The sequence below is a fragment of the Pelodiscus sinensis genome, chromosome 8 (assembly GCF_049634645.1).
Source record: "Pelodiscus sinensis isolate JC-2024 chromosome 8, ASM4963464v1, whole genome shotgun sequence".
In the NCBI taxonomy this organism is placed as follows: domain Eukaryota; kingdom Metazoa; phylum Chordata; order Testudines; family Trionychidae; genus Pelodiscus; species Pelodiscus sinensis.
Window position 1 is genome coordinate 66,777,202 of NC_134718.1, and position 23,476 is coordinate 66,800,677.

At 41.6% G+C, this 23,476-nt stretch overlaps 1 protein-coding gene across 3 annotated transcripts in view; it reads right to left on the reverse strand.

The window, feature by feature from the left end:
• Positions 1 to 23,476, reverse strand: part of SHOC2 (SHOC2 leucine rich repeat scaffold protein) — a 104,123-nt gene that overhangs the window by 10,679 nt on the left and 69,968 nt on the right. For all 3 annotated transcript variants that reach the window (XM_075935478.1, XM_075935479.1, XM_006135001.2), the window contains exons 4-6: positions 14,973 to 15,103; positions 4,631 to 4,819; positions 2,511 to 2,633 (exon numbers count right to left, since the gene is read on the reverse strand). In XM_075935478.1, coding sequence (XP_075791593.1) covers positions 2,511 to 2,633; positions 4,631 to 4,819; positions 14,973 to 15,103 — 443 coding nt within the window. The remainder of the gene's footprint in view (positions 1 to 2,510; positions 2,634 to 4,630; positions 4,820 to 14,972; positions 15,104 to 23,476) is intronic.

Genomic DNA, 23,476 nt, shown 5'->3' on the forward strand with positions numbered 1-23,476 from the left:
AAGAACACATGACAATCAACCTCGTACTGGTACTTCTATTTCGGATGAACAACAATTACAGATGCAGCCATAAAACTGTTAACTATGCACATAGTTTTTGCAACATCCTGAGTAGCTGGATGTACCCCAAATAAGGGTATTGGGCATTTTAGGTATCCTACACAATACGTAATCAGTTGGTAAATATTATTATAATGACCCAAGTCTCGCTTTGCTATAACATGAGCTTAGTAAGAAGAATTGATGGGAAGGAGGGAGCAGGATTGACCCATAGGTCCTGCTCATTGTAAGTAGTAGTAAATAGACCCTTTACACCGGTGACCCCAGTGCATGGTGTCCCAAAGGGTGAGGATCAAAGGGATCACAACCTCCTGCCTGGTACTGTAGGTAGCATACGGGTGAAGTGTAAGTGAACTAGGCTTACTTATTGTATTATAATAATCTTCTATTAATTGCTTTTGCATTGCTTTGCACTGTATTCATTACTTTAGAATTTATGGTATTTAGGGTTTAAATTGTATAGTAATTGTTGTTAAGGCTTGCAAAATTTAAACTACTATATTAACTGCTTAAAGCTTGTAATAAATAAGAAAGTAGTTAAGTCTCTCTGGAGTGTCCTGGCTTCCCTTGGATCTAAAATAAATCAAACCACACGACAGCTCATTTAAAATGAAGGCTTGTTCCCAGAAGGAGATGCAGAAAAATTAATCCAAAATAAACAAGGTGTGAATTTAAAGAGGATTAGCTAAACTGTGTTAAATCCCTGCAAATTCTTATTGAAAATTCAAGTGTCATTAATTCAATTTAGCTTGCTTCACTTCCAAAGTACATCAAATTAAGTTAATTTTAATTCTCGATAAGAATGTCCACACAGGCATTTTCTCAGTTTTAACTAATCCAATTCATTAATTTTCTTGACTGTTTCCATGCTGACAAGATCTCAGAACGTAAACTCCTCCAGGTGAAAAATCTTTCTTTGTCTATGCTGTGAAGTACCATGCTCATCTATGAACCCAAGCAATTCATTCAATAATAGCTTGCACTAATATAACACCTTTCTCCAAGAGTAGCTCAAAGTTACTGACAAGCAACTCAGAACACCTCAAAAAACAAAACAAAACAAAATAAAAACCACTTAGAAAAGAGTGGCACAGTAGCACCTTAGAGCACCTAACAATATGTATCATAAGCTTTTGTGGGCATAACCCAGGGGTGGGCAAAAGGGCATCCGTGGGCTGGATTCGGTCCGCCAAGTGGGTCGACCATGCCGACAGAGGCCCTGCTGCTCCCCCGTCCCCCAGACCAATTAGGGCCTGAGGGCAGAGGAGCGCCTGAAGCCTTCTCCGCTCTGTCTCCACCCTGCGAGCAGCACTTCAAAGAGCCGCATGCTGCTCGCAGGGCAGGGGCAGAGCGGAGAAGGCTTTGCGTTCTCCCCCACCCCCAGGCTTTAACTGGCCTGGGGGCAGGTGAGTGTACAAAGCCTACTCCCACCCTGCCAGGAGCATATGGCGCTTTGAAGCGCTGCTCGCAGGGCAAGAGAAAGAGTGGAGGAGGCTTTGCGCGCTCCGCTGGGGGCAGGGGAGCTGTGTGAAACTTGCTTCACCCTGCCCCGGCCCTGCGAGAAGCCCGCACACTTCAAAGTGCCACAGGCTCCTCGCAGGGCAGGAGGAGGCTTCCCGACTCCCCCGTCCTTGATTGGCCTGGGGGTGGGGGAGCATGCGAACCCTCTTCCATGGCATGAGTGCCTAGTGGGAAGGGAGGGGCAAAGGGGCTCCCCCACCCCCCAGACCAATCATGGTCTGGGGGTAGGGTAGCCCCGCTCCTTCCGTTTAGGCCCCACCCCTTCCAGGATGGCCTGGGGCTACTTCAAAAATTGCTGAAGTGGCCTGTGGGCAAAAATGATTACCCAGCCCTGGCATAACCACTTCTTCAGATGAGTGGCCCTGCACCCTCCATGAACCTGAATATGTCAGTTCTGTGTGAGCATCTGCCTCTCTCTATGCCTCAGCAAGGCTACTAAGTTTGGATCTCATTGTTCTATGTCCTAAGATTCTACCAGAATCATTGGTTCCATCTATAGGACTTTCTCTTTAAAATGGATTTATAAGAATCTCATGGCGGCTGGCTGCAAGGCCCGGTCCATCACTTTCTAACTAAGCTCAGTCCACTTTGTTCTCCTTTTGTCGGAATATTTTGGCCAACTTTGTTTGTAGGCCGGTCCCCTCCAGGTGTTCAGCCCAATTTTATTTTGTTGTATTTTCTGCACGGTACCTTTGCGGGGTGGGGTTGTCTATAGGTTAACAAATGAAAAAGCACACAGGCTTAAGGAACGAAACACTTAAAAAAGACTAATCATGAAAGTCATAAACTTATGGAATACTCTTATGTGTGGTTAGCACGTCTATTGTTTGAACATAAGTTTTTTTTTAAAATTGATCAATAGTATTACTTAAAATTTGAAATATGAGAAGTTCGTTTCTGAGGATTTGCTTATTCAGTATTCCTCTCACCTCAAGGGAAACTAGCCCCGACACATCTTCAGGAATTTTTGAGAGCTGATTAGTGGCTAAATTCAGTTCCACCATGCTGGTCCAAGTCCCAAAGTCCAAGGGGAGTGAAGTTAGCTGATTGTCCTGTAATTTAAAAATATGCAAGTCTTGGAGATTAAACAAGATAAAGCATTTAGACCATTTTTAAAATTTGTTCTCATATAAACCAATAGAAAAAAACCCTTCCTACACGGTTGAATCTTGAAAATGCACTCCCAAAGTGTAATGAAAACTACCCAATCTAGACATGCAGAGCTGGGTTTGTATTACCAATATGATGTACTGAAATGGAAACATATTATGAAGGCAATAACTCTTGAAATTTCAAAGATCTCAATAGTTAATTTTGACTTTTTACTCTTTTCAGCATTATGTACTGCTGGATAAGATGGCAACACTTAAGACGTGAACAAAAAAACCCACCACAAACACCACACCATGTAAAGAACCTAGCAACTGCTCTGAAAACCTAAGAATATGGATGGTGAAAGGTGTTATAAAAAACCCTATGAATAAAAAGGTCCAGTACCATTACAGTACAAAAAACATTGCATGTCAAGCATTGTTTTAGGAACTGGTCTAGTGCAGGCAGCTGGAACACAGATATCAGCCACCTCTGCTCACAGATTCCACTGTTTGCTGACAGCAGAAGTACACCTTTTAAAATAGCAAATACTTCCAAATTGCTTATGCAGTGAAACAACTAAAATGAAGTCAGGCACTCACACTATTTTGAGTGCCAGTGATATAATTTGATCTAGAGTGGACTCTGTAAATTCTAAGAAATCTGGCTATTCAAACCACTGGTACATGAGTGAGATTAAAGACTAACATCCATAGAGAATTTTTTTCCTAAATTAAGGACCCATCCTTACAGAGAGGAAGATGTTCCGCCTTTTGTCTGATTTTTCTACATTGTCTCCATATTTGAAAAACTCATTCCAAATAATGTGCCAGACACAATCCTCTCATCATTCAAATCCTTCCAAGACTAATTTCTATTGTGATATCACCAAAAGTGCATCCATCCAATAATAGGTGCTTTGGAAGATAGTTAAAACATAAGATTTTACAATTAAAATTAAAATTTTAACCCTTTGCAAAACACTAAAACAGCCACCAGCCACTTTACTTTTATGTTGTGCCCTCTTCATTTGATTCAGACTGGAAATAAAGCATACATTTTTAAGAATGTAAGTAATTAACCATTAAAATAATTTACCAAAGTGTGTGATGGATTCTCTATTAGTGACCATTTTTAAAACAAGATAGAAAGTTTTTCTAAACAATCTGCTTTGTACATTATTTTGGGGAAGTTCTCTGACCTGTGTTAATCATGAGGTCATCTATGAATCTATTTTTGTATTTTGCATGAAAGTGCCCTGTACACTGTAGGTAACTAATTGATATTTGTCAAACACATTTTCTAATATTTAATTATATCAAGACATAAGGGGGCTCTCTGCCTAATTTCAAGGAATACTGAACATCTCTGAATGCGTATTCTGTTACACATTAAACTAAATTCACTTAATTGTTACATCATCATCCCTCGTGGCTGTTTTCTCCACCCGTAATTTGTCATCATATACTTATATTATGATTTTTAGGGGATGTAAACTGTCTCTAAGAATATACACTAACACAATAAGATATGAGCTCTTACTAATGCATTTCTAGGTACTCCAAAGCAAAAATAATAGTAACAACAAGGTCTTCATTTTAGATTTCGTAAAAATAAGTTTTAAAAGGGTCAATATATATATCATTATTTTTAAATGACATGAAAATATTTAAAAACAAAATACTGCAGTGTTTTCAATTCAATCGTTCAAAAGCCTGAACTTGCAAAGTACAAGCAGCTTCACTGATTTTTTTGTTCCAAAATTGAAGGCAATGTGAAAGAGCCAACAGAAAAAAAGTGAAAAAGAAATGGATCAGTACCACCGGTAAAAGATATGTGTCTGAAATCTGATTAGGGTAACTGTTTGTGTGCTTACAAGATTATTATTCTTTGTATCGTTAAATTTGTTACAGTTCACACAATCTGATGTTACAAACGGGAGCATCACCTGGCTTACCTTCATGTTCAGTTTACTTAACACTTTAGCTCTTGAGAAAATTCCAAATGGGATTTTGCTGATGCGGTTGTGTTCCATGTTTAGAGAGTAGATTGTAGAGAACTGTGATGGGCCACCCACCGGATATGACTGGAAGCAGTTCCTGGCCAACGTTAAACTAGTCAGGTTCACAAGACTCGATAAAAGGCCCTAGAAAGGGAGAGAGGGTGGCCGGGAACCACACACACAAACATTCAAGATACAGTTTCACTTGAGGTTTGTGTTTAGATTTATTTGAACATGTATTTTTTGCGCTTTACTGGATCTCATAAAAAATGGCTCCCTCCCAGACCACCCAACAAGGTAAGTGTTGCAATATATGAACCAGACTTAACTTCAGAAAAAACTCTCCCATCCATTCTTTCCACAATCACTAGGAGAAATTGTATACCCCCCCCACACACCTTTCACACACACACAGTGCCAGTATATAAAAAGTACCAACATTTGTAATCACAGCTATGCTTATTTGTAACCTTTTTCTACTTTTTTAAAAAGGGTTTTGAGCAACATGGACAATGCTGGCTCAAGCCACCCAGAGGCTGTCTGGAAGCGCAGCCAAAAATCATATCAGTCCTGACCAGCATTTTTGGTACAGGAGGAAATGCAACCAGTGCTGATGTGACAAAGAGCATAGTAATTGTGTGGTGGACGAGATGCAGCTAATGATGCAAGTCATACAAACTGGAAATCAGATGCAATTTTTTAATAGTGAGCATAACCAACCATTGGGACAATTTAGCAAATACTGTGGAGGAGTCTACATCACTGGCAATTTTAAAATCAAGATTGGCTTTTCTCTGACAATCTAGGCATGATTTGGGGGAAGTTCTATGCTCTGTGTTATACAGGAAGCATGGGTGACTGCTAAGGAGGGACATGGGTGAGGCCACTGGCCATATGAGCGCATCCATGTGACTCCTCCTTGAATTACCCCTAGCTGGGGGATAGCTATGACAACCCCCACCCTCCTCACTGCTTCTTCCCCACCCCTTTTCTGCTCTCTCCATCTATTCCCCACCCTTGGCTCCATCCCTCACCCACACTCAAATTTTTTCCCTGCATGATGCTGTTGAGGGAACTAGCGAAGGTCTGGCATTGGCATCAGAGGCTGGGATCCCTGCACTCACTGGCAGAGGTGGGGAGAAGTGAAGCAACACGGCTCCAGTCCACTCTGCTCCCCTGGCTGTTTCACTCCACTTCCTGCCAGTGAATGCATGGGGGGCAGTCCTGCCCCCTCTCCCAAGTGCTGCAGCCAGAAACCAAGAGAGTGGAGAGGGTTAGGGCCATATCATTTTTTGATGCCCTCTATCGCCAGTGAATGTGGGCAGGCCCGATCCCTGCTGCAGGCACCAGACCCACCCCATTATTCCTCTGAGCTGTCGAGAGGCTCTGGCCCCTTGGCCCTCCGACCCACGGCATATGGGCTACACAGTCAGACTAGAGGATTATAAGAGGTCCCTTCTAGCACTGAAATATATGAATATTGATTGCAATGTTCTTTCAGAGAATTGGAGACTACACTCAGTACACTGCTTTCCAATAAGGCTTTTTAAAAAATTATCAATTTGTATTAACACAATAAAAGCCTATATATACTATGAATAAACTTGATGTCAAGGATGAAAAAACAGCTACTTACCTTTCATAAATGTTCTTCGAGATGTGTTGCTCATGTCCATTCCATGTAGGTGTGCGCACGCTGCCTGCACGCTTTGTCGAAAGTTTTTCCTTTAGCAGTACCCATTGGGCCAGCAGGAGAGCTGCTATATTAGGTAATATATACCCCTTCTGGCCCTCCACCCCCTCAGTTCCTTCTTACTGGACTACTCCGAAGAAGGGGAGGCAGCCAGGAATTGAATGGACATGAGCATCACTTTTGAAGAACAACAGTTCAGAAAGGCGAGTAACCTTTTTTTTTTTCTTCGAGTGATTGCTCATGTCCAGTCCATGTAGATGACTCCAAAGCAGAAACCCAGGAGGTGGGGTCGGAGTTTAACCTCCCACGGAGTGAAGAACAGCCCTATCTAGAGCTGCATCCTCCCTAGTTTGATGAGCTACATATAATGGTTGGCAAAGGTGTGGACCGAAAACCATGTGGCAGCCCTACAGATTTCCAGGATAGAGACCTGAGCCACAGAGACTGTGGAGGAGTCCTGGGACCTGGTGGAATAGGCTGTCAAAGGAGGGACTGGCACCCCAGCCAGGATATAACACTCCTTGATGCAGGAAGTTATCCAGGAGGAAATCCTCTGGGCGGAGACCAGCTGCCCCTTTAGCCTCTCTGCAGTTGCCACAAACAACTGTGGAGAATTACGAAAAGGCTTTGTCCTATCTCAATAAAAAACTAAGGCCCTCTTATCATCCAGTGTGTGTAAAGCCTGTTCTTTGCCAGAGGAATGGGGCTTGTGGTAAAACACTGGGAGAAAAATGTCCTCGGAGACATGAAACTGAGAAACCACCTGTCACATTACTGGATTTTAAGGGGAACAGCCACATCACTGCTGCTCCCACGGGGGGAGGAGAGATGTTTGCCCCAAAGCCTATACAAAGGGGGGCATGTGAGGTGTCAAATGAAATTTTATGTTCTACTGATTCTATGTATGCTACTCATGTACTTGTATGATGTCTATATGTGGAGTTATGAATATGGACTCTGTGCTGATACTGGTCTGGACTGCCTGTTGTAAAGGAGGATTGTCCAATGAATGACTACGCTAATTAACACAGCCCCAAGGACAATGGCTCTCAAGGTGCTCAATACATACCTGAGGAATGCATCTGGGAACATGCAAACCAGCCAGGGCATAATGGCTGCCAGCATGTGAAACACAAACGGGTCACATGACCATGTGACCTACTCTGGCTAGGAGGATGCCAGGAGAGATATTAAAGTGCCATGAGGTGGTCTCCATCTTGTCTTCAATTCTGCTACTGATCCTAGATGCAGCCTTGCAAGGAACGAAGGAGGATTGCTTAACCATCCTGACATAGGATGTACACCAGAGACTTTTAAGATAGCAGTTATAACATCTCTGCTGAAAGCCTTCATCAAGAACTTGGTGATTGGTGCATGTAATGTATTTTCCTTAACAACCTTACTCATATACCTTTTTTCTTTCTTTTATTAATAAACCTTTAGATTTTAAATTCTAAAGGACTGGCCCAGCGTGATCTTGTGGGTAAGATCCAATGTGTAAACTGACCGGGGATTTGTGGCTGGTTCTTTGGGGCTGGAAAGACCCGTTCGGGGTAGGTGAGATTGGGTTCTATAACCCCTCACCTGTGTGTAGGCCCAGGGCTGATTGTGGCACAGAGGGAGCTGGGGTGTCAGAGGGAGCTGGGGTTTTGCTCGTGAGGCTTCCTGCTGGCCGGATTGACAGCTGAAGCGCTCGGTGTGACTGGTTTGTGGCCTATTGGGGAAAGGTCTCCAGTCAGGGGCTGTAAGCAGCCCTGGTTTTGAGCAATTTGCCCTGAGCGGACGCCCTTAGTGGTGCCCAGACCCAACCTGGTCCATCACACCACCTTCAGCAGGAAAGTTGGGTGGAGGTGCAGCATGACCTTATCCTTGAAAATAAACATGTAAGGGGGGATCTGAGGTAAGAGCCCTGAGCTCTGATACACATCTGGCCAATGTGACAGTCACCAGGAATGACACCTTCCAAGATAGATGTAGCAGCAAGCATGTTGCCAGAGGTTCAAAGCAGGGCCCGGTGAGCTTAGTCAGGACTCTCAGGCCAACGAGTAAAGAGGGCATCCCCCAGAGACCTGCGGCTAAGCCCCATGAAGGAGCAGAACCTTCCCAGGGCCTCATCTGGAGACGAAGATGATGGCCCCTTCAAACCATCATCTTCTGGGTCATGGGTATGAGAGGCTGCTTGGGAGGCTGCCGATGAGATCACCTTTGAGGGCTGGGCTGTAGGTGGTACACACTCCCATAGTCCTGGGCAAGGTCTGCAGTGGCCAGGACTACAGCGCTGGCTGAGCAGGAGTAGGCTGAAGCCGTCAGGACCGATACTGTGGCTGCGCTGAAGGGCCTCAGTGCCAGTGTTGCGACCTAGACCTGGATGTCTGGGGCAAGACGATGGGCTCAGCCTCCAAGTCAGTGGAATACTCAGAGGTCGACCAGGCGGTGCCATAGCAGTGGAAATTGGAGACCTACAGCTCGGAGTATATCTGGCCATAGAATCTGGCTTTCCACAGTGTGGGGAAGAGGCGGTGGCATCACAGGTCCCAGTGCCAGGCCTCCAAGTGCTGGAGTAGTGTGCACAGAAGGGCCTGATGGTAGTGGCTGTGCCGCATGCACGGCTTTGTTCTAAACCAGTGCCAGTGTCATTGATGGAGGCGGTGCCAGTGTTGAGGTTGCCAGTGCCGGAGCTGCAAGCTGGTGCCCCCTTGTGGCTTGTGGTGTCAGGATTCGCGCTCCTTTGTCAAGCCCAATGCCGAGGCTGGGGACAAAGTCAGCTTGATAAGATCTCGAGGCCTCGAAAATATCCGGCATTGAGCACTCCAGGAGGTCCTCCGTTAGGCTGGGACCCTAGCACGGACTGGGCTTGTGTCAACCTCGATGGTCCAGGTTCCAAGGCTGCTGGTGCCACCTGCCCTACCTGAGGATGCACTGCTGGCACATGCCTTGACAGAGACCTACCCATATTAGGTCTCCGTTTCTTCTAAGGCACTGGGGATTTAGACTAGTGCCAAGGTCTTCGCAGTGCTGGGAAGTCGCGTACATGGGTAGGTGTCTCATGCACTGAATCCACTGTGCTCTGGGTCGCTGGTGCAAGGTCCAATGCCAGTGCCAGGCCAAGGGCCGCCCCCATTAGGAGAACCTTTAGGGAGACTCACTTTCCTGCTTGGCATGCAGCTTGAATCCCTTGCAGATCTTGCAGGACACAAGACAGAGGCGCTAAGCAACGCTTGCAGAGCAAGAACAAAGCATGTTCCTATGGCTCTCACAAGAGGTAAGAAGGAACTGAGGAAGTGGAGGGCCAGCAGGGGTACGTAATAGCTAATATAGCAGCACCACTTTAGAGGGCTTCCCAGCTGGCCCAATAGGTACTGCTAAGGGAAAAACTTCCGACGATGTGTGCACCTGCATCGGGGTGGGCAATAATTTTTGACCAGGGACCACTTGAGAAATTTTTGAAGTGGCCCTAGGCCACCCTAGAAGAGGTGGGGCCAGGACTCTTCTGTGCTTCCCCACCCACAGACCCTGATGGACCTGGGGGCGGGGGAGCAGCAAGGCCTCCTCAGGCCAGATCAACCTGCTTGGTGGTCTGTATCTGGCCTGCGGAGGCCCTTTCACCCACCCCAACCTACATGGAATGGACATGAGCAATCACTCGAAGAAGAATCCCCTTTACAGGGTCCTATAATTACTACTAAAGCTTCAGCCACTGACGTTTGGTGGGTGAATACTTTAAAACCAGGGTGGGGAACCTCAGTTTACCTGGATCTGGCCCCCGAGGTTCAGAATAGGGGAGCCCGCACTGGTGCTGTTACCCAGCCACCTACCCGCAAGGTTGGAGCACAAAAAATCTACTAGCCTATGCTCTGGTGAGCGAGAGGATTGTGGAGAGTGTCTTTTTCTTTCTGAGTCAAGGGCTTCCCATTTAGCTTCTCACTTGTATGTGGTTCCTGACAGATTTTTCTGTAGGTCAGAGGCCCCCAAAAGTCTCCCCATTCCTGCTTTAAAAGCACCTTTAAATTCAGATAATACACACACTAACAGAAACAGGCAAAACATGCACCCAGCGTTTAGGCACACTTGAAAAAACAATGTGCACGCATGCACACACTTTTAGCACCAATCCCCTGCTATTTTGCCCACAAAATAAAACCATCTCAATGAGGGGCATAAAGCTGGAGCAAAGTTAAAGGGACAAATCATCAATGTAGACACTACTGTTTGTTTTGGCTTCTACAGTATTCCACAACTGCCTGCCCAGACCACTCTGCGCACTGTTTTGATCTCTGTGGCCCTGCAGGCAGGTGCCCCACCCCCTTCAAAGCTTGAGGAAGTATCTGACAGCTGAGGTTGCTGCTCCATTTAGGGAAAAAAGAGAAAATCATTAGCATGGAAGACTCCTGTTATACCCTGCACTAGGAACACCGTGGCAGGCAGACTGCTGCAGCACAGAGCTGAGAGAGATTGCGGTACTGCTTTGACAGCACTGAGAGCTCACACAGGTGCTTAGGATGCAGCTCTCAGCAGCGGAGGAGGCTGTGGGAGAGCTCAGAAAGAAACACACAGAACACAGGCAGATAGGCAGAGTGGATTGCTTTGAGAAAGACTGCTATACTGAGCAGAGTGGGGGGGGGGGGCTAATGTGTGGGAAGTGTTGCCCTTCCCCAGCCTCAGCCAGCTGTCTATCCCACCCTAGACACACCACTCTCCTCCCGCCCGTCCCCCGCCACAAACGCTTCAGTTGAAAAAGCAGCTGATAATCTACTAGGATTCCCTTGGAATCAAGGGATAGAGAACCCTACATCATGTGATACTTTTCTGTCCCATGAAGCACTGCAAACCCTTCTTCCCAAAGCATCCTGTGGTTAGTTGCATAATGAGATAGCTACCACACTGCACTGTTCTCTATGTTGATGCAAGATGCACTTCGCTGACACAAGGAGCTAGTATGGACATGCAACAACAGTTTGAATTAAAGCAATTTAAACAAACAGGCATAACTTTTACCAACAAAACTTTGTACTGTAGTCAAGACCTTAGAAATGCTCATTTTATCTTAATATTACCATAAACTAATCTGAAAGTTAGTGTGTGTTTTTGTGACAAAACAATTAAAAGAAAAATCAAAGATTCAAAACAAAACCGCTAGAATTAAACAACAGGATGCTAAAATTTGTTATTCAAATTAACTGCTTCTAGAGAGGTTTTTTTTTAATTGTCTAATTAGATTGTAAAGTCTTTTAGGCACCAGGTACCTCAGGTTTTTACTTGTCAGTAAAGCACCAGACACACTACTGGCACTATAGAAAAAATATCTACTTTTCCCTAGTTATACTTTTAATACTGCAATTACAATAAAATGTTTATAGTACAGTTAGTTTCAGAAATGAAAGTTTTTTATTTTTGTTTTTTAAATTGTCGCTTTACATTCATTATATAATAAACCACCAAATTGCAAATGGCTCTATTACATGTCATGACAATACATTTGCAGGCATTTGAACACAAGAATTATGAACAAAATCAAGTGCAGCATTATTTTCCCTTAAATGTAAATATTAGAACTTTGAGTTGCAGAGATATTAGTCGTATTAAATTCTGATTGTTATTTAATACAATCTTTAAAAAAGAAATCCTGTCTTTAGTGATTTGGTTATTTAGTTGGAATTTTTGGTTTTGTACTTGCAACAGTACTTTGGGGTAGAGGCTGACACATAAACCTTATTGTTTCAAGCTGACCCTGGAATTTGCAAAGGCTCTTTTTAAATCTGGAACTATAAAAAAAATGTTGTGTGTATTATCTGATGCATATAATTTTTCTAACAGCTCACAAATATCTGACAATTAAAATATTTTGGAAGGGAAGATGTAGAGCTTAGTTACACACAATCTAAAGAAAAACAAAAGCTGTGGGACAGCTGCCTTTCCCAACTTATTCTTTTAAGATACAGCCGCTCCCCGAGTTACAACCACCTACACTTACGACCAAAGCGGTCGTAAATGTGGATCTGAGTTACGAACGGTGATCCGTGCTTACAAACAGCGCGGTCGCCATGTAATTCTATGGGATCCGAGTTATGAACACTTCGAGTTACGGACCAAGCGTTGGTCCATAACTTGTTCGTAACTTGGGGAGCGGCTGTACAATATTTATTAGGTATTGCATCATGAGCTGTAGCTCATTTTACATTTCAGCAATTTCTTTGAAAACGAATTTTCTTTCTATTGCAGCCAAGAATGCTTAAAATGGAATGTTAAATGGATTATACTACCAAATTAACATTTGAGCTGCTTCTTTGTTGCAACATATAACTTATTACAGTAACACATTTAGGTAAGGTGGCACTATTTGTTAAGGGAGATTTTGTTTAGGAGTCAACTTATTTTAGGATAAGCAATCAGTTCTCCACTCATTTGCTTTTGTATGTGTAACCACATTGTAGCTTCTTTCAAAACATGCATGGGTGGGGCAGTTCAGCTTTGTTCTTGAAAGCAGTAGAGCAAGTTTCTCTCAACAGCATTCTACCGCAATATTTAATTATCTTTGTTTCCAGTCAGTTGTTTCTTGATTTAATAATTCATACACAGAAAAGCAATTATTGTACATGGGTGCTTTCAGTGGTCTTCCAATTTACGCTGAGATCTTTCACCTCATTTTTTCCCTGTACAGTAGGGATGTAAACGAGTAGTCACCTGCAGTATTAACTACTCGCTTCCCCCCCCCCCCCCCCGACGCCTCTATAAGAGGCAACAGAGGAGGGACGGGATCCAGTGCTGGGGGGAGCCGGTTTAAAAGCTGGTTCCCTCCAGCACCGTCTCCGTGGTTCTGCCTGCTCTGTTCCCCTTCTCCCCCCATCTATCTGAGGCAGCAGAGTGGGAATAGGAGAGGCTGCTGCAAAGCAACCGAGGCTCGCAGTGGGCAAAGCTGTTCCAGCAGCAGCCCCTGTCCCAGGAGGGAGGTGGGCTGCCCAAGGACAAGGGCTGCTGATGCCAAGCATCCCCTGTTTGTGGTGGCCTGGGCTGGCTGCAAGCAGGGGCTGCTCCAGCTACAGCCCCTGCCCACAGCCAGCTCTGCCCACCACAAACAGGAGCCGCTGCCAGAGCAACCTCTGTTCACAGCGGCCCAGGCTGGCCATGGACAGGGGCTGCTGGTAGAGCAGCCTGACTGCAGCTAGCTCTGTATGCCACAAAGAGGCAGCTCCGGCAGCAGCCCCTGTTCACCTGGCCACTGCGAACAAGAGCTGCCGCACTCAGCGTGAGCCAGGACCGAGTAGTCCCAGCTTGCACTTGTCTGGGATGCTGCACCTCTGCATTTTAAATGTAGTAAAAGCTCGGCGGCTCTTGCTACATTTAAAAGGCAGAGCTGTGGCACGGGTGGCTCCCAGAGCTGGCATGAGGCGGGACTGCTTAGTCCCAGGTCAAGCCGGCTCCAAGAGCTACCCCCCGCTGCAGCTCTGAGTAGCAGTCCTTATCGACTAGTCGTAGTCAATACAAATTGTATTGACTACACAATTAGTTAGATAACCAAAATGTAACATCTTTTCTGTATACATGTTCTCTCTTTTCTCATCTGGTTTAGGTAGGTTTTAAGTATATGATATTTGCAATTTCATTTTAGATGAGTTCTTGGAGACTAGATTAGGCAGACTAAACAGAAGAGTATTATGTTTGGATCACTAATATATAAAGCAAAGAAAAAACTCTGTGCTTTTATCATAAACCCTAAAACTCTTAGTAGTTCTACAGGGTTGAGGAGGGTGGAATATCCTGTCACTCTGGTGATGCAACAGCGATTAGCATAGGACTAGCAAGTGCAGTAACAAAGGCAGGGTGCAAGAGAGCTGCATAGTCCTAACCACCACAGGATTCCACAGCTAGTGGGTGGTGCACCACCCAACTGAGAGATGTACTACATTGGTAGCGCAATACTGTAAATTTCAATCTCCTACATTACATCATGCTGGAAATGTTTAAGCAGCTACAACAAATATTGTACTTTCTGGGGACTTTCTGACTGCTTGTTTATCAAAACAAAGCAATCCTGTTTCAGTTGAGAAGAGGGCAGAAAGATCCCTCTAATTCTTAGTTTTCTATTTCCTTTCCCCCTCAGCAACTGCAAACCGGCAGATATCAGTGGCTCATTTCTACAGGTACAAATTTTGTACCTAGAACCCTGCAAATCTGTGGATATTCAATTTCTATCAGTGCGCATCCACATCCACAGCTCAGTTTTGCAGCTCAGATGTGGATGCAGAAACAAATTTTGTATCTGTTCAGGGCTTTAACATCCAGCTTCCTTGTTTAATTGTGTCATAAGAGCATTTAGAAAATTGATACAATGAGTATCTATCTTGTTGCCTTATAATTTGTCCTTTGAATTACTGTCCAACTGGTTAGATATGCACGTCACTTTGGCAACCTGGATGGATTTATAGACCATCAATGTTATACCCCCTTTTGCCCCACACACCCTCCCCACAGGTTAAAATGAGGCTCATTCCTTAAAGCTTTTGACAGAAGATCAATCTGCAATATTCTGGTGTAAATCACAAAACTAAAAAAAAACCACAACCTATTACAATATTTCCCCCAAAGTGAGCAACTTGTGCCTCTCACCTCTGGTAAAGTGGAAATGTTGTTGTTCTCCAAATTCAGTTCATCAAGTTCACTACATTTGGCTAAAGACTTGGGGATTGCCGACAGTCTATTGTACCTTAGGCCAAGACGACTTAGACTGGACAAATTTCCTACAAATGCAAAATAAAGTGATATTAATATATGTCACTTAGTGATTAGGGCACAGAACACAGTGAGGAACCTTGTTCTATTTGATTCTTCTACTGTAAGTGCATAGTCAAGAAACCTAACCTCTCTGCGTCTCAAATTTCCCATCTGTAAAATGAAATGATCACCCCTTCACAAGGACACTGAAGGTATTAGCTGATGCTAAAGTATTTTCAGGTCCTTAGATAAAATACGCAATAGAAGCATAATATGCATATGTTTTTCTATAAGTTTCACAACTGAGAGACACAATGAACAATAATTCAAATTTTTAGATATTCCTCCATTCTGATCTTTTCATCAGGAAGCCCAGCTTTCCCCTGTACTTCTTCAGTTTTTCCCAAAAATAACTTAAGTTAGACTCTTTTTACTATGAACAGTGTTGTTGTATTGTTTTTACTACATTATTATTACAAACTATTACAGATGTAATAAGATGAAGTTAAGGAAAACGAAGATTGAATATCAGGAAAATATCCTGACAGTGAGATCTGTTAGCTGGGGAATAATTTCCCCAAGGAACAAGGAGAAAGACTCATTGCCTTGAACTTCTGAAACCAGACAGATCAAAGTATATTATAAAGGACTTCTCCCTGTCCCGTCAAGGACAGAAACTGAATGATCTGATAGATCTTTCCCATGTGTAACCTGTGATTCAGCATAATTTCTATAGAGATTTCTCATGAGACTCTTAATAAGGCAGGAGATACTTAGTACTGTATAGTAGAAGTATCTGCCCCGTCCATATTGGGCTTGAGTCCCAAAGAATCAGAAGATACATCTGCAATGGTTATCTGTGGCATTTTGCCCAAGAATATGGGCAAAACTTGTTGCTGATGAAAACAAAGTAAAAATTAGGGAAATGAAAGGAACAGTTGCTGAGCTGGGAGCATATGTTTATAATTATAGCCACCTTCCTCTGTTTTTAAAAAGTATTTCTAAGCAAGTGACCCATTCTTCTGCAGATATAGAAGTGGATTAAAGGTTTTCATTAACAAAAATCCCCAATTTATTTTTTTTAAATAACCTATGCTACCAATATAGATCTTCTAGGCACAAGCTGAAGACTTTACTGGGTAAAATTCTATAACCTGGTTTTATGCAGGTAAAACTAAATAAATATAATGATCTACTCTAGTCTTAAAATTCCTCCATCTACATATTTACTCTATTCATTACTAAAATAGTTTACATGTAAAGTTAGTATGTCCTAATCTCATTTATATTAAGAAACATCTCATTTCATTGTGACCCTATCATAACACAATAAGATTTTCAAGGTGAAACATTCTCAGGATAAGTATTCTAACAGTTCTTCTCAGAAATGAAACAACATTTAACAGTCTAAAGCCTACAAATGAACAACAGGCAAATATCACACAAAATGTAAAAAGCTATCACTTGTTCTATACTCGCTGACATGCTTTTGGAGACAGATTTTGAATCCTAAATTATGACATCAGCACTCTTGGAGGAGAATGCAGTATGAACTAGCAAAGGATAGCCATTGCTGACTATTGCTTAGCAATACAAATTAGGCTATGCCAACAATAAAAATTGTACATCGAAGGTGTACTATCTCTCTTCACACGAGCAATTTGGGAAAAATGGAACCTCAAAGCGGTTGCTGTCAGAGGGTTGAATTAAAAAGTATTTTCCAGAAAATAAGGCACATTAGAAAATCATCTTTAAATTATAAAAAGTATAAATACCACCTGTCATGTCATCTCCAAACCTCATCTTTCTTTCTACCCCTTTCCATTTAATCTCTCTCCTCCTAATGAAAGGCGCTTATTAGCAGCTGCAATGCATCACACCCTAATGCTCACCTTGCAGTTCACAATATCCTGAACATGACAATTTGGTTGCTAATCCAGGAGCAGTAAGTGTCAAACCTTAAGTGGTTCTCATAGCATTTGCACTGGTCTACTAAAGGTATTTTTTTTAATCCATGCAGGTAAATAACACACCTTAATCATCATTTTTTTGTTACTATCTTCCTCCCTTTCTTTTCCATTTAAAAAAATTAATTCAGAGGCAGTGTGGGGGGGGGGGGGGGCAGGCAAATAGGGGACACTGCTGTGAAGCTGCGAAGGGGCTGTTGCCGCCACAAAGGGGTTGCTCCAGCAACAGCCCCTGTTCACAGAAGCCAGGGCTGGCCACAGACAGGGGCTGGTGCCTGAGCAGCCCCTGGCCACTGTGAACAGGGGCTGCTCTGGCACCAGCACCTGTTCACATTGGACAGGGCTGTCTGCCACAAACTGGGGCTGCTGGACTCAGCACAAGCTCATGCTGATCGCTGCATCTTTGAATCTTAAATGTAGCAAGAGCCCAGCGGCTCTTATTATATTTAAAATGCAGAGCCGCAGCAGGGTTGACTCTGGAGCTGGCACTATCCACGACCGCTCAGTCCCGGCTTGAGTTGGCTCTACAGAGCCCCAGCAGGGGTAGCTCCAGAGGAGGCGCTTTCTGACTAATCATACAGGCAATACAAATTGTATCAACTATACGATTAGCCAGATAATTGTATTTGAACATCTCTAGTAAATACAACTGAAACATGTCACGGCATAGCTTCAAAAGAGCACCGCCTGGGTTACCGCCTCGGGGCGGGATCTGGCAGTTCAGTCACTATCAGTGTTGGGGAATCAGACAGTTGTATCAGTGTTGCTCACCACTTAGCGAATGCTGGTCAGCGACCTGCAACAACTGTTCTGCCATGTTACAAGCCATGAATAATTTGGAAGGAGGTTTTTAACAAGATTGTAAAAGGAGAAATACAAGTACTTATAAGATTCAGATTGTGTATTTACTGTCAACTGAAGTAATAGTAAAGCCCTGATTTTCAAACACCTGACTGCCATGTTAACAAATACCACTTCACATACATGTTTCTTTCTGTTCTAATTGCAATCATGTTCGATAATAGAAATTATGGTTTTCTGTTTCATTTTTAAATAGTTTTAAGTGAATGTTGAAATGATAAAAAAATTACCAGACTTATGCTACTATGATGTGATTGCATGCGTAGTAGCTCACCAGAAAAGGTTTCAATAGATAGAGCTACATGTGCTATTGTCGCTGCCACTGCAAATTCATAGTTTGTCTATTTCTATGCATTATTTACTCCACATTTAATCATTCTTAGTAATCATTTTCGTTCATTTATTTCTTAGTTTAACATAAATAGTATTCTGTTTTCCTACCATTATTCTTTATTTTGATAATTTATTTGAAACTTTAAAGTGTGAACTACTGGGTGGTTTTAGCCTATACAGTGTAACAACTGTTTTAGGATTAAATGACAAGTAGAAAAAATAAAAATATTTATTTTTTATTTTACATTGTTCATTTTTAGTGCCAAGTAAATTAAGGTAAAATTTCATTCTAGTCTCCTCATTTTTCTCTATTTTGAATGGGACAGAGGGCATCAAAGTCAGTTTGCCTAGGGTGCTAAAAACCCTTCATCAAGCCGTGATTTTATGGTCCACAGAAAATGCACTATTGGATCAGACTAGTGATCTTCCTAGTTCAGTATCCTTTCTCTAGCAGTAACAAGTACCCCAGGGTCCAGAAAAAGGTTCAAGAAATCTCAATTATGGAGCAATTTGTCACAAGAGAAGTTTCTTTCTAATTCCCCTCAGTTAGTGTCTGACTTATTCTGGGGGTATGTGGGGTTATATCCCTTCTACGTTCAAAAATGAGGAATAAGACTGCAGACAGACTGACATCTGACGTGACCACTAAAGCAACAAATCCAAAACAGAATATGTCCACTTGAGTTATTTAGCATGAGTATATAAACAGACAGCATCTATAGATTGTTTAGGTTCATATTAAGTTGTATATTTGTAACTAAAACAACATCTCAACAATTCTCCTAGGCATAACCCTACACAGAATCATAGGGCTGGAAGAGATCACAGGAGGTCATCGAGTCCAACCCCCTGGCCAAAGCAGGACCAACCCCAACTAAATCACCCTAGTCAGGGCTTTATCAAGCCAGGACTTAAAAACCTCTAAGGGTGGAGATTCCACCACTTCCCCAGGGAACCCATTCCAGTACTTCACCACCTCATAGGGAAATAGTTTTTCCCAATATCAAACCTAGACCTCCCCCATTGTATCTTGAGACTATTGCTCCTTGAACAGCCTCTCTCCATCCTCTTTGGAACCCCTTCAGGTAGCTCAAGGCTGCTATCAAATCCCGACCCCCTTCCCCCCCTCCCCACTCCACCCCGGCCCCACACACACACACTCACTCTTCTGCTGACTAAATAAGCCCAAATCCCTCAGCCTCTCCTTGTAGGTCTTGTGTTCCAGCCCCCTAATCATTTTGGTTGCCCTCTGCTGGATCCTCTCCAATGTGTCTATATCCTTTCTGTATTTGGAGGGTGCAGAATTGGACACAGTACTACAGACATGCAGGAAGAATGACTCAAAGGTGAGTGAGATTAGATATTTATGAGAATGTCAGTTTAGCATCAAAATGAAGAGAAGTATTAGACAGGAAAAGCAGGAAGCTATCAATAAACAAGACAACTCCAACTCTTCTCCATGACAGATATTTTCTAAAAAGATTTACACTTTCACAATGTTGTGATTAATTTTTTTAAACACTAGGTGCAAGCCATGTTAATTAAGTCTCAGCATGTTTTTCTTCAAATGCAAGATGCCGACTAACAAAACTTCTGCAAAAGTATTTTTGCTTAACTTTCATCACGAAAGATTCAGATTACTTTGGGGGAAAATTAGATTTTAAATAATCATCTTTGTACCATTTATTTCAGTTCTGTTTTACTAAATGCAAATTTGGTCACTACTAGAACATTATATTCTTAATAGGCTCCTCTTCTTTTCAGGATGACATACCTGTCAATGGCTACTACTTTTGCAGCAGCTGAAACACAAAATTCCTAATCACTTGATTACGGTGGCTACAAAACCAAGTACTACATGCTTCACAAAGAGGTGGCCATTTAATTTATATAAAAAAGAATTTAAAAACTACATGGTATCTGCTTTTGATCTTGTAATCAACTGTAGCGTCTTACATAGTCTTGAACTTGTGTTTTCTTCTATATTGCAACCTTATATTTTGTCCCTTGAATTACGTCTAGATGCCATATTAAGCTTACCACATTTTTGTCATATGAAAAATGCCATGCAGTTTTACTGAATCTGTGCTTATAGTTCCTTATAATGAAGATGGCCTCAGTTGCGCTTTCATATGTGCAATAGCAATAAACACTCAATAGAAAACGATCTATAAGGGATAATGTAAAAATGCATAATGAAAATACACATTCTAAAACATGACTATTTAGAATGTGATATCAACATTTGGGGCAAAATATTTGTTAAAAGTTTCAGAACTTGAAATGTGCCCCTTCAACCATTTTGTTTAATGGTTCTCAATATTCTCTATGATGTATAGTTCCAGTTATCTATTGTAAACTAGCTAAGGGCTTTAAATCTTTTGACAACCAATACATCTTAAAAGAGAAGAGAACTATAATGGAAAGAATTTTTAATGCACGGGTTTTATAAGCATTCAAGCCTCTATTTTAATTATATGAGAGGAACTTGTTCCAGTGAACCTTTTTTTTATGTTGGTCTGGTGCTTCCATTGTATTAGAAAAATTCCAGCTCGATAGCAAACTAATCTATAATGCATAGTTACATAGTGCTGAGAAATCATTACCCATTTTGTGATGCTTTACACTTCTGTAGAAGAGTCTCTGAAAGGGCTTAGAATAACTGAAGTTAGGGGAGGAGGGAAGTATGATGAAGCTGCAGTAAAGACAGACTTTGCTCAGTCCCTAGTCAGTAGCAGAGCTAGAAGTAAATTCAGGAGTTCCTAGTTCTGTGTTGAAACTGCTAGACCCTGTTTCTTAAATTTTGAAATATTCTGACTAGAAGAGGTATATCGTTCATACTGTACAAAAATACTTTACAAAAATGCTGAGTTGCAACTTAGAGTCCTATAACCATAAATATCATTTGACGGTACCTACCACTGACTTAAATAAATAAATAAATAAATAAATAAATAAATCTCTCCCCTAACCTAATAGGATGAGAGTGACCAATGCAGATAATATGGGAAATAAAGAACATTAAAAACATATACAAAAAAAGCAAATGAAACCCAGAGTTAGTAAGCCACAATTAAGACACCAGAAGTCAATCTAATTTACACAAAAGTATAGTAAGTATTCACTGTATTTACCTTGTTTGCAAAGGGGAATTCCTTTAAGATAAAATATGGGAAGTTTGATTTTTTCCATTTTAAAGTTGTGAATCTATTATCAATAACAACATGTTTTAGAATATATGTTACAAAGTTCTGCAGTGAACTGTAAAACACAATCTAGAACTTCTTCCTCTTAGAATTTCAAATACATTACTAATCATTAAAAGTTATTAAACTATTTCATATCCTACAGGGAGGTAATTTAATTTTGTTTCTCTGTATCTTTACCTGGTACTCATCATCCCTCCTATTTAATGAAGGTGCAGCAATGAGTCTTCAAGATAAAATCTAAGGTTAAATCTTTAATAACCTGAAGTAGCATTCAGCAGAATTTTAACTGTCTAGCATGATAATGCTTCTTCCCAAAATATTCAGTTCCATGTGAGCTGCCATTTTAGCACTTAAGTTCAAATGCAATGGAGTAGGACATGGAGTCTAATTGCAGAACATTTCTCTCTTTTTAACTCCTGGACCATCCTTCAAAAATGTCAGTGTCAGAAAATGTGAAATGTCTCCAGCAATTAATGTACTTTTTGACATTCTTAAAGAATCATTTTGGAGCTCTCACTATACTTCACTTACAACTCAGTATCCTTTTTCTATTAAAATGTCTGTTGCTCTAAATAGTGATAAATATAAGCCATCTGACTATGATAAAGCTAAATACATTTCAGATGAACATGTATAACTGTAGAATGATAAAAATAGGGGGGGAAACTGGCCGATGTAGAAAAAGACTTTAAATGATTTCTTACCTGAATTAATGTGAACTTTTTAAACCTTTTTTTAAAAATGAGAACTATTAAAGTTACATTTAGGGCATGAAAAGCCTTAAGACTGCTGAACAGAAATTATAATTGTAATGTGATATTTAGTGAACAATTCTTTATTTTGCTCTCTCTCAAAGATCAAATAAATTGTTCTTTACTTCATTTTATATTTCTTTTGGATGTTTCCCCAAGTTAACATTAGCTTTATTGCAGTTGGAATGAGACACTTCATAACTAGAAGTAGAAAACCTGTTTTTATCTCCCAAATATTTCTTCAGAAGAAACACTGACTAATTTAAAAAAAAAACATTGTATCATTCTACTTTAATTTTGACTCTAGATTGTCTCATTCTTTTGCTTTATGTTTCTTGAAAAACGCTAAGCTGCTGCACAAAGCACATTTTTCTTACAGGAAGTGATCTACGTGTAAAGTAATTTACTGTTTTCAATCAACAAATATACTGATATGAATGCATTAAGCCAATATCTGTAGAACAAGACATTAGGTCACTTCCTGATAACTAATATCCAAATTGCCACTTGTTATAGTACAAAAGTACACTTAAAAGAAAGTACAGTATTACATGAAACAAAAACTATACATTTATACACAGTGACTAAATTGGCTTTGCTGCCTTTTTAAATCGTGCATGTTGCATAGTTCATTCCTTACCATTCCCCTCACCCTCCATTACAGTGATGCCCTTTTGCTATCAACTCATCATCATTTCAGTACAGTACTATTAATTTATGAAGAAACATGATTTTTTTGTTTAAAGAAATCTTAGAGCTCACCCAGAAAGCTTTCAGTGGGAGAGTTTTAGCATGGAGAAAGAGACACAGTGAATCACCTAAGGCCTTCAAATCTGAAGTCTGGCACTTGTTTTATTTCATACTTGTGTTTTTTCTTAGCTGGGGAATTTTCTTAATCCCTACTTCTTCCCCCCTCACTCTGACACTTAACTGATGGTTGAGTGTGTTGGTTGTTTCTTGCAATATCCACACACTGCCAGCATCAGAGGGGTAGCCGTGTTAGTCTGAATCTGCAAAAGCGACGAGGAGTCCTGTGGCACCTTATAGACTAACTGAAGGGTAGGAGCATAAGCTTTCGTGGGCAAAGACCCACTTCGTCAGATGCATGTTTGTTGTCTAAGCACTGTTGAAGTCAGTGCAAAAAAAAAAACCTGCAAACTGCCAGCATGTTTGTTGTCTAAGCACTGTTGAAGTCAGTGCAAAAAAAAAAAAAACAAAAAAAATCCCCAACCAACCAAACAAAAATCCTAACCAAAGAGGGGCTGCTAATCATAAAA